The 12,510-nt window shown below is 39.9% G+C and overlaps 1 protein-coding gene across 3 annotated transcripts in view; it reads left to right on the top strand.

Annotated features, from left to right (window-relative positions):
* Positions 1 to 12,510, top strand: part of LOC108414980 (NACHT, LRR and PYD domains-containing protein 12-like) — a 38,820-nt gene continuing 26,310 nt past the window's right edge. For 2 of the 3 annotated variants that reach the window (XM_017687920.2, XM_017687919.2), the window contains exons 1-3: positions 1 to 112; positions 8,721 to 8,815; positions 8,957 to 9,064. In XM_017687920.2, the coding sequence (XP_017543409.1) occupies positions 8,772 to 8,815; positions 8,957 to 9,064 (152 nt within the window). In that variant the 5' untranslated portion in view covers positions 1 to 112; positions 8,721 to 8,771. Of the gene's footprint in view, positions 113 to 8,720; positions 8,816 to 8,956; positions 9,065 to 9,093; positions 11,920 to 12,510 lie in introns of those variants that run through there. The other variant, XM_017687921.2, reaches the window with a different exon arrangement.

Raw genomic sequence — 12,510 nt, 5'->3', positions numbered from 1 at the left:
GTCAGAGACGCAGGAGGAGCCGCAGTCTCAGCGAGACGAACTGAAAGTAAGCTGGACATGAAGACGCCTTTAGAGGAGCGGAGAAGATCTCAGATGTAGAGGATTTCAGACGGTAGGCTTTAAGATCATTACTAAACTGGTGGTGCTGGAGATGATCTGGGAGTTTAAAGAGAGAAAAGCCGTGTTTTTAGTCGATGTGTGGATCTTTGTTAAACTCGGTGGAGTGAAGGTTTTAGCTGGTCTACTAAGATGGCGGACGCTGAAACTGCGCAGCTCGTAAAAACTTTAATGTGAATATTTTTAGTCCGGATTCTTACAAACTGCTGCTTTCTGTACTTTCTAAACTCTTTACAGAAGTATTTTAGCTTTCTGTGAGTTCAAGTCTCTGAGTCTTTTATTAGTCCAGTCAGGGAAAACAGCGGTTTGGCTGCAGTTCTGAACTTCTTCTTAGTCGAAATGTCCGTTTTCAGCTCCACCTTAAAACCCGCTGCAGAGACGATGTGCCGCCTGCAGGTGGCGGTGATGAGTCCGCTTTCAGTATTAATCTATAATCTTGTGAAACGGCTAAAATCTAAAATCTCACCATAACATGAAAGAGTAGATGTTCCTAATATAATATAACTCAGTTTCATACCGACACAAACTGATCTTCACTTTAAAATGATCATGATTACATTGTGTAAAAGGCCTGATTCTCTCTAAACACCTCAATACAGACCACAGTTTGGCCTTTTCTCTTATGTTAAGCTGAGTTTTATTTGGCCTATAATAATTCAGACATATGACATTGTTGTTTTCATGAATAGTGATGATGACGACCATTAAATGCAGTAAAATGTTTTTAGACCGACACTTTTAGAGGAGCAAAGAAGATATCAGATGTAGAGGATTTCAGACGGTAGGCTTTAAGATCATCACTAAACTGGTGTTGTTGGAGATGATCTGGGAGTTTAAAGAGAGAAAAGTCGTGTTTTTAGTCGATGTGTGGATCTTTGTTAAACTCAGTGGAGTGAAGGTTTTAGCTGGTCTACTCAGACGGCGGACGCTGACACCACAGAGCCTGTAAATGCTTTCATATGAATATTAAACAAATACTGTAAATCAGGTCGAGCCAAGGTTTATACACACTGCTGCTTTCTTGGACTTTGATCTTCTTTGTTACAACTGTTAATGTTAAAGCTGTAATTTTCTATAATGTAAAATCTCTCGAATGTCATGTATGATGGTCATCTAGAAACAGCTTGTTGGCAAAAGTCTTGTCTCCCATGTGAGTTCAAGTGGTTCTTGAGTCTTTCATTCGTTGAGTCTTTCATGAGTCCAGGGAAAACTGGTTTGGCTGAAATTCCAGAGTTCTTATTCTGAGCTTTCCTTTCCACCTTAAATGCTGCTGCAGAGGCGATATTTCGCCTGTATGTGGCACCGATGAATCAGTTTTCACCATGCATCTGATGAATCTGTGTAATTCTTGTAAAGCGGCACTGAATTGGCCTCCAGTGCTCTTCACTGATCTGAGTGTCTCGGGGCTAATTCCCCAGAATATTTTCATATTATCCATGTTTATATGTATACTTCCCATCACATTTACAGTGTCACAGTTGGCTCCTCTCACTACTCCATGTGCTTTTTCTGTTTTACTTTTTGATCGTCCACGTGCATTTGTTTTTCTGTCTAGTCCGACCCCCTGTTTCGTGACTCTGCCCCTGATTGTTTCCACCTGTCCCTCATCATCCCTGTTGTACAGTGGTATGCAAAAGTTTGGGCACCCCTGATAATTTTCATGATTTGCCTTTATAAATCATTGGTTGTTTGGATCTGCAATTTCAGTTAAATATATCTTATAGCAGACAAACACAGTGATACTTGAGAAGTGAAATGAAGTTTATAGGATTTACAGAAAATCTGCAATAATTATTTAGACAAAATTAGGCAGGTGCATAAGTTTGAGCACCCCAACAGAAAAATTACTTCAATATTTAGTAGATCCTCCTTTTGCAGAAATAACAGCCTCTTAACACTTCCTATAGCTTCCAATGAGAGTCTGGATTCTGGTTGAAGGTATTTTGGACCATTTTTCTTTATAGAACATCTCCAGTTCAGTCGGGTTTGATGGAGTCATGGACAGCACACTTTAAATCACACCACAGATTTTCAATAATATTCAGGTCTTGGGACTGAGATGGCCATTCCAGAACACTGTACTTGCCCCTCTGCATGAATAACTTTTTTCAGGATTTTGAGCAGTGTTTAGGGTCGTTGTCTTGTTGAAGTATTCAGCCCCGGCGCAACTTCAACTTTGTCACTGATTCTTGAACATTGTTCTCAAGAATCTGCTGATATTGACTGGAATCCATGTGACCCTCAATTTTAACAAGATTCCCAGTACCTGCACTGGCCACACAGCCCCACAGCATGATGGAACCACCACCAAATTATCCTGTGGGTAGCAAGTGTTTGTTTTAGAATGCTGTTTTCTTTTCCACCATGCATACCGCCCCTTGTTATGTCCAAATAACTCAATTTTAGTTTCATCAGCCCACAGCACCTTATTCCAAAATGAAGCTGGCTTGTCCAAATGTGTTTTAGCATACCCCAAGCAACTCTGTTTGTGGCATGTGCGCAGAAAAGGCTTCTTCTGCATTACTCTCCCATACAGCCTCTCCTTGTGCAAAGTACGCTCGATAGTTGAACGATGCACAGTGACACCACAGTGACAGGTCTTTGGAGCTGGTCTGTGGGTTGACTATGGCTGTTCTTACCATCCTTCGCCTCTGCCAATCTGAGATTTTTCTTGGCCCACTTCGGGCCTTAACTAGAACTGTGCCTGTGGTCTTCCATTTCCTCGCTATGTTCCTCACACTGGAAACTGACAGCTGAAATCTCTGAGATAGCTTTTTGTATCCTTCCCCTAAACCATTATATTGAACATTCTTTGTTTTCAGGTCATTTGAGAGTTGTTTTGAGGCTCCCATGTTGCCACTTTTCAGAGAAGATGCAAAGAGGAAAAACACTTGCAGTTGGCCGCCTTAACCCTCTCTCATAATTGGATTCAACTGTGTATGTAGGTCAAGGGTCACTGAGCTTACAAAACAAATTTTGTGTTCCAATAATTAGAGCTAAATGTATTCAAATCAATAAAACGACAAGGGTGCCCAAACGTATGCACCTGCCTAATTTTGTTTAAATAATTATTACACACTTTCTGTAAATCCTATAAACTTCATTTCACTTCTCAAATATCACTGTGTTTGTCTGCTATATGATGTATTTAACTGAAATTGCTGATCCAAACAACCAATGATTTATAAAGGCAAATCATGAAAATGATCAGGGGTACCCAAACTTTTGCATACCACTGTATTTAAACCCTGTGTTTGCCCCTTGTCTTTGCTGGTCTTTGTTGTTTGGGATGTTGTTTGTTGTTTAATGTTTGAATTGTTGTTTGGGATGTTGTTTGTCATTTGAGGTTTGATGTATGTTGTTTTTCTTCTGGGTCTGTTGTTTGTGTACCTGTTTATTTTCATTATGTCTGTCCCTCCTGCTCTACGTATTGGTCACTTGAACCTGGTCTTGACCATGACCCTGGATTTGACCTTAATAAAAGTCGCTTATCTCAGCATATGCATCCTCCTCCTCACTCTGCATTACATACAGACTACAGACATACAGAGTCCAACCTGCTGTGTGTCAATGAAGAGCAACTCTTTAATATGCAGCAATAAATAATCCATCTATCCATCCATTTTCTAAGCCGCTTCTCTGTCAGGGTCGCGGGGGCAATAAATAATAATACTCAATATTTCTTCTCCTTATTTCAGTAATGATAGAAGCAGTACTGACCTGAGGTCAGTCACACACAGAACAAAATTACATTTGTCAGGAAGCATTCTTTTGTTTTTTTTTTCTAACACTTGGACATCTCTACTTCTTACTACCACAGATAGTGACATTGTTTTACATGCACACCTGATATACCTAGTGTGTCTGGCTCTATTATCTGAATTTAAGGAATATGCACTGAAAAAACTGATCATCAAAATTTATAATCTTTCTGAACAACTAATGAGGATATTGTGTGGATATTGGGTGTCATGCCTCACTCACAGGAGTCAGGGCCGAAGGCCTCTGGCATGCCAAGCACCATTTCCCTGCTGGAGGTCACTGAGGTAGTAGGCAAGCTCTTCAGTGGCAAGGCACAGGGGGTGGATGAGATTTGTGTGGAGATGTTTAAGGCTCTGGATACTGTGAGACTGTCATGGCTGACACTCCTCTGCAATATTGCATGGACCTCAGGAACAGTACCCTCGGACTGGCAGACCAGGGTGGTGGTCCCCATTTTTAAAAAAGGGGACTGGAGGGCGTATGCCAACTATCAGGGTATCACACTGCTCAGTCTCCCTGGGAAAGTCTATGCCAAGGTGCTGGAAAGGAGACTCCGACTGATAGTTGAACCTCAGGTTGAGGAGGAACAATGCGGATTCCGTCCCGGCTGTGGAAAAATGGACCAGATTTTCACCCTCTCGTGGATTGTTGAGGGGGCATGGGAGTTTGCCAACCCAGTCTACATGTGTTTTGTGGATTTGGAGAAGGCTTACGACTGGGTTCCCTGAGATATCTTGTGGGAGGTCCTCCGGAAGTATGGGATACCGAGTCTACTATTCCGGGCCATTCGATCTTTGTACTCCCAGAGTGAGAGCTGTGTTCGTATACTCAGCATTTAGTCGGACCCTTTCAGTGTTGGCGTTGGGCTCTGGCAGGGTTGTGCCCTGTCTCCTCTCCTGTTCGTGATATTCATGGACAGGGTGTCAAGGCGTAGCCAAGGTCAGGAGGGCCTTAGGCCAGAGGCCTAAAGGTGGTGTCTCTGCTACTTGCAGATGATGTTGTTCTGTTGGCTGAATCACATGGATGGTTCCAGCGCTCACTGGAGCTGTTTTCATCTGAGTGTGAAGCGGATGGTATGTGGATCAGCACCTCCAAATCTGAGTCCAGGTAAGAGGAAAGGACTTGCCCCAGGTGGAGGAGTTTAAGTATCTCGGGGTCTTGTTCACGAGTGATGGGAAGAGGGATCATGAGATTGGCCACAGGCTGGGACAGGTGGCAGCAGTAATGTGATCACTGTACCGGACTGTAGTGGTGAAGAGGGAGCTGAGCCATAAGGCATTCTCTGAATGAGCTGGAAGAAGTTGCAGGGGACAGGGTCATCTGGGATTATCTGGATTAAGCAGTTAACGATGATGATGATGATGAATAACTAATAACTTCATGACTAAACACAGCTTCCCTGGCAATTATAAGAAACTCAGATTATCTTATAAAATCCCAAAAGGGGTTATTTAGTTCATGAAGAGTCACATATGATCAGTCATATGAAGATTGTTGAGGGATGAGTACCAGTTGTTGGTGTAAACTGTTAGTATTTATGATCTAATATGTAGTAATAAATCAGTGGACTGTATTTCACTCAACTTTTCAGGCCAGAGGAAAATTCTGTATTTTCTCTACCTCATTTTTTGTTAACTATCATTTTGTTCTGTCTTTTATTTAGACTTTTACGTTCTGCATGTTTTTACTTGATGCAAGTTACATGATGTAATATGCTACTTCATATATAGATCAGGACAGAGTGCATTGTCAGTACCGTGATATTGATGGATGAATACTGGACGCAAGTGCACATTTTTTCATTATCTTTTCTTAGTGGCCTTTGCCTTTTACTATTGATATTACTATCACAATCAGTATTAAAGACTGTAAGATTGGTAAATATCAAGACAACTTTAAAAAGATTTCTTTTGTTTCTCTTTGCTTGTGAATTCTATATCATTTATGTCAGTGTTACATATTTATTCTGTCTTTGTCATTTATTGGAGTTTTTAGCTCCATTTTGATTTTTTTTTACTATGGTTACTGATCATTAAGTCACACATCTGTAGAGTTTTGATATTTACAGTCAAGGTGACAGCCCCTTTAACAAGCTGACAAGCTAGCTGCAAATAACAATGGGAAAAGATGCACAGTTTTCTTTTGCTGGACACCAACAACAACAATATCAATAATAATAATAATAATAATAACAATAATAATAATAATAGTAGCAATAATACTGAAGAGCCAAATATCAACATAGAATAATCAACTGAATAAAGTTTTAAAATGTTACATCGTAATTGTATTTATTTAATAGGACATTTATTACTGTGAGGTCTATTGTTGGTTCTTTCAAGAACTTGAATATACATTACATTTGTATAATTAAATCTGCATATGGTATATCAGAAACTTATAATAATAATATAATAATAATAAAGCATCTCTGAAGGTATTTCCACATTCTGAAAAATCATAATATGAACTTATCCAAAAGAGCCTCCACAGAATGCCCTTCTGAAACAGCCCCACCTTTGCCAAAGTCTGTGTGTGCCACTATTTTAGAGTAAAGCTTATTAACATTAATACCCTACATTCTCATTCAGCTGCACTAGTTACCAGTAACCTCACTCATCTAGTATAACATTTCTTACCTTGCTAGTTCACGTGCCTGGTCATGATGAGCATGATTCATTATGTCACACAAAATTCTTGTTTTATTATAAAGTTTGATCGAAGCTACTTACCTCTAAAATGTACTGCCCCGTTTCTTAAAAAATATTGTGACATTGGGCAAAATGTGAATAATAACAAAATGCAATGATGTACAAATCACTTAAACCCTATATTTCATTGAAAATAGTTCAAAAACATAAAAAATGTTGAAATTCGTAAACTGTATTGTGTTTTAAAAAAAATAGCCAACTTTTAATTTCATGCCAGTAACACATTTTTAAAAAGTTGGAATTGAGGAAAAAATGAAGTGGTGCAAAAACAAAATCAAAGGCGGATGATGAAGAAGACAGCCTGGATGGAGCTGCATAAATAGCGGACAGTGAAGAAAACAAAGTCCAGAGGAAGTGCCTGACCCCTCTTGGGTGGGGAAGACGGCGAAGAACACAATGGGTCTGGACCAGCAGTGGAGCCATGTGTAGCTTGCCAAACCAGCCAGCCTTAAAGCTGCCTCCAACCAGGCAGATAGGGTGGAACTCTGCGCAAATACACTCAGACAAGTAACACAATACTTTGAGGCAGAGGAGCTGCAGGTGCTGGCAATGTGCAGAATGGCCCCCAAGCTAGCATAGCAGGTGGTGTGCTGGTGGAGCACGAAAAGGGGACACCATGCCAGTCAATGCTGTGTCGAGTGCATAGTTTTGGTTCACACTTATACAGGATGCATGTGCTTGATTTGGATTACCATGCTCAAGGAAACGCTGGGTCTGGTGAACTGACGAGTGAAGCTTTTTGTTAAAGGCAGTAGCAGAGCTGAGGTGTACTGTTTGGGCTCCCTGGCATTGTGGCTTTTATTTCCTGTGGGGGGAGCTGCACACGTCAAAGGAGCTGAACAAGCATCAGAGCCAGTGGATAGATCCACAAGGGCAAGGTGTGCTTTCAGGTCGAAGGCACCATGCAGAGCTGAACATGCAGTGACCGTGACAATAAATGAATCCTCAAGGGTCATGGGAAGCACATATGAGCACCACCCTCGTTGACATTGATGATGCAGCGCATGGTGGAAGAAGTGGAAGGTGCTGAGGAGGTTTGCCCAATTTTGGAAGTGGTGCATGAGCTGTGGTAGAGGAGCCGGTCGGGCTTTATGGAAGAGCGGAAACAGCTGCCATGGAGGAAGGGATGTGCACAGACATACTTTGTACAGCAAAGCATCAACGCTGGCGATGCTGTTTCTAGTGTTGCCCAGATACCGATACTGTATTGGTGCTGATGTTGGCACTTAAATACAGTAGTGGTATTGTTGATGGGGATACTGATACCTGTGACCGATACCACAGAGCAGTTTCTGACGCGTGCATGCATGCCAGTAGACAGAACTTAACACTTTGACCATGTGGCACAACAAGCAGCAGTAAAAATGGTCATGGCAGAATCTGTAATGGCAGCTTTTGGTGTTAATAACACGCTAACTGAGCTGATTCTTTCAGTAATCACTCCTCTGCCGCTGTATGATCACTTAAAGTCTGAGTTTATGTTATTGAGAGAGCAGAAGGAACCGCCAGACTCTCAGCATAAGTTAGCTTTAGCCTCAATTTAGCCCTTAGCTTATCGACCCACTATACAATAGCACTGCCTGCAATGTGGCTCTATCGGCTAGCTGTATCACTCAGCAGCAGGGTTTCACAGCCTGCTGGTTCAACCAAGCCAGAAGAATCACTGAAAGTCACTAATACTGACAGCCTGAATGACAGTGATATTTACTGAATGGATGCTCAGAGAGCACAAGTAAACAAGACACATGCATGAGACAAATGACTTGAGAAATATGGTTGTTAAGCAACGTTCAACTAAATTTTTGAGCCAGAAAAGCTGTTATGTGCTGATGTGTTAACAGGTATCTTCACAGGTGAAGAGATTTTATTTACTGTGTATATAGTGTGTGTGTGTGTGTGTGTGTGTATATATATATATATATATATATATATATATATATATATATATATATATATATATATATATATATATATATATATAATTTTTTAAAGCAATCTAACAATGCCAAAAAGACTACATTATATAATACTGCCATTACTTTCATACCATATTTTACTGACAATAAACTCACTAGCCTGCAGTAAATTTTAGCATCATACTCATTTTATTTATGGATGAACTGTTCACAGGGAGCAGAGAGCAAGTTTCTTATTGTGTGAATTAAGAGTGACCCTTCCATTATGGAACCTCATGACTCTGGCATTGGAGGAACCGCTCATAAAAAGTGAGTAAATTTGAAATTTTACCATTTTAGTGTTCATTTAGCTTCACTTAACGGCAGGGACATTTGTTTCTCCTCATTTTTGTTCATATTAAGTGCTGATGTGTTCTCTCAAAACTTTATTTTCATCATGGATGTTCTCAGGATAAAGAGAGCAGCATCTCCAGCACCCAGCTCTGTCTCTGGGAAGAGGTACCGGCCCATAATGGAGCTTAAGGATGTCAGCACTGGAGGAGAAACCTCGAATGCATGGTGCGTCTCTAGAACCAGTAATCAGTTGTTCTGAGAATGAAGAATGTAAAATGTATTTCTGAAACTTTACATTAATCCCACTCTACATTAATCCCACTTAATAATTTAGCAAACTTTATGGATTGTTTTGTATATGATGAATATATGTTGGTAATAGTAGCATAATAGCAACATTATCATCATGTACCAGAGATTATTTTGTTTATTTGGGTATTAAACCAGGAGACATATGGGGTGATATTTCAGAATTTCCGACTGATTTTAATCCCTCTACCTCTTCATACTTTGCTTATGTACAGCTTATTTTCTCATTGGGCTTATGAAAGTACCATGCGGTCTTGCCCCTAAGGCTTATACAGTGGCTGTAATGCTGGGTTGATAAATTAGACACTTGCAGGTAAAAGATAAACTGTAAGGTTTATTAAAATGAGAGTGAACTGAAGTAACAGGGTTAACACCAGATCAGGTCACCTACCAGATTAACCCACCACAATACATAAACCAAGACAATGACAGAGTCAGATAAACAAGCAAGTGTCATAACCAAAAAGCCATCACACAAGTAGAAATAGCCAAAAGGACAATTCCAAGAATCTGCAACGAGAGCACAAATCAAGGTCATAAACGAGACAGCAGTCAAAGAAAGAACGGCTCGGTATGCGCTGACAGATCAGGACAACACTTCACAGAGACTTAGTGTACACAGACAGGCTTATATACATGGAAACAGGTGATGGTAATCAATATTCATGTGACTGAGATCTGCTGGGTGGTTTGTAATTGGCTGATGGAGTCACATGACAGACGGAAGGATTCTGAGAAGTGGAGTCCATAAAAGAACAAGAGTCCAGAAAGAGTCCATAAGAACCAGGAAGCGTGACAATGGTAGATTGAATACGACAGTCTATGGGCAGGTTATCACTCTCATACATATTTGTATGTATGGATAAATAATATTAAATTCAATAACACTGCTAGATAAATGGAACATCATTGAATGAATAACAATGATTATTAATAACTGTAATCAGTTATTCCATAAACAGCTAAGTAGTGTTATCTGAAAAATGCAGGAACCAAAAAGAGAAACATAGAAGAATTTCTGTATACACACAATAGATCATAAGTTAACAGTAAAGGAGGAGAACTCTGAGAAAGCATTATTCATTGAAGGAACTTGTGCTAATTATAGACACTAAACAATTCATTCATTGCGTCCCCCCTTCAAAAGCCTAACGAAGGTTTGATCCACTTCCTACCATCCAGGAATCACAGATATACATAGATGCTGTCACGCATTCAGCGGAGGAGCTGGACTTCATCTCCCAGAGTGCTAGGGCAGACCACGTGATCGATCACGTGCTAGGGGACTCGGTCTTAGAAAACTCCAACCCCCAGGATTCACAGACTGATCACGTGGTTTCCCCATGCACCTATCAGCGCTCTCAGTCACCTGATTATTGAACTCCTTTCACCTGATGCTCGTCCTCTACTAATATTTAAGCAGGGAATCAGGTTGAGAACTTTGCGAAAGTATTGTTTAGACAATCACTGAGCGTTCCCTGATTCTGTTGTTTTGTGTATTTCGTGTATCGACCCTTGGACGAGTTTACCCGTGTATGATTTGTGTTTTGCCCCTTGGATACTGTTGCCCTTTTTTCAGATGGTTTCATGTTTTCGATTACTGGACTGGACCTTTCACTGTGAGTTGTGTTTTACTCTTTGGACTGAGTGGATCATTAAAATCACCACATCTTATTTGTGAGCGTCTGCGAATCTGTCTGACCGTCACAGATGCCCTGTTGCGTTCAGCCGGACACGCCGATGATGCTGCCCAGCTGCATTCAGTACCAATATAGAGTGTCAGTTTAAGACAGGTACTTTCCAAAATGATACTATCTGAAGAATACTGCGCTCAGAAAGTGTGAGAGGATTATATGAAGAGAATGCAGCGGTCCATACTCATGATAGCCTGAGGTTTATATATAGATAGGGCCGTGTGGTTGGTGATGTAGGTAGAACATGTTGGTGTGATTGTTTTTCCCTTGGTCTTGTATAGATGTTTTATTTAATGGCCTGTTCAGGGCTCTTCACTTGATGTAGTACTTTATTCATTTATTTACAATGATTGTTAATGCTGAGTAAGCACTGTAAGTAAGGCTTTTACTCACCAACTATTTAATTGAATTTTGCCATTCCACCTTAAATGGTGCAGGCTCAATTGCCACAATGTAGCTACTGCACTATCTAGTGAGAAACTAGAAAATTCGAACAGGAAGCTGACGATTAAGAACCAGACTTTAGCTCTGTCCTTCAAACTGGGTTTTAGGGGTTTCATTAGATTTTTATGTGCATGGAGATTAAAAGTGTGTCACACTTTGCTGATCTGTTTCTACAGGAGTTTACGCACAACCAGCACAATGACAATTATTAAAAAGAAATAAAAGCTAGTTCAGTCCATGTAATCTTGAATAATCTATCTCTGACAATAACTTTAAATATTTATATATAACTTTATAATTATGATTTCTTTCTGTCTGTTGTCCCTCACTAACAGTGACATGAAAAATGGTCACTACCAGTCAGGATTCATTGTTGTAGGGATTCTCAATGCTTATGTAATATATTTGTTTAATGCACAGATGTATAATAAGAGTAATTTTTTTCTGAGGGTTCTTTTGGTGGAACAACAACTGATCCACATGTTCTGCTGTTAGTGCACTTCTCTGTGCAGGGATTATGTTGCTTGCTGTGGAGAACACAGCTATGCGTGTCCCCCTGTATTCCACATTTGAGTTTTCTTTAGTTGCCGTGGTCTCATCATGTGTTGGAGCCCCAAATATCCTCCTTAGCAAGTAAGTCAATGCAGAGTTATGAAAGTCTAATTTTCATTTCTTAATAATTGAAAACAAAACTTCAACAATTTGGGCTTACTTGTCTGCAAATTCCAGACTCTCCCTGTTGGATTGTGATTCTGTAAGGTTCTCCTGGAAAATAATATAATCACAAAAAACTGAAACAAGCCATGTCTCATGGTTTTATAGTGTTATCATAACACAGGAATGAGTTGTTCCTGATGTCCAGGAATCACATGTTAATAAAACTGTATATGATATCTAATTGTGTCTTCAGCTTTTAGCTCTTTTCAGCACAACAGTGTGTGATGGTGGAACAACTAGGTTCATATGAATTCATTAAACATCAAAATGGGACTGTGCTATTTTCCTGTCACTATTACACCTGGAGTCTGTAGATTTTGAAAGCAATCTGAAATCATAGAATATTCATGACTATAAGACATGATTATTTCAGATAAATAGTCCATAAAGCGTAGAGCATTATGAACATACACAAATGAAGTGATTTCACTGCAGAATATTAAAGTAACAAAGCCAAATCATCAGGAAGGTCAAAGAATATTACCACAAGATAAAGTTAAACAACCA

The sequence above is a fragment of the Pygocentrus nattereri genome, chromosome 12, assembly GCF_015220715.1.
Source record: "Pygocentrus nattereri isolate fPygNat1 chromosome 12, fPygNat1.pri, whole genome shotgun sequence".
NCBI classification, from domain to species: domain Eukaryota; kingdom Metazoa; phylum Chordata; class Actinopteri; order Characiformes; family Serrasalmidae; genus Pygocentrus; species Pygocentrus nattereri.
The sequence above is the reverse complement of the archived record's forward strand: the minus strand, read 5'-3'. Positions and strand labels throughout refer to the sequence as shown.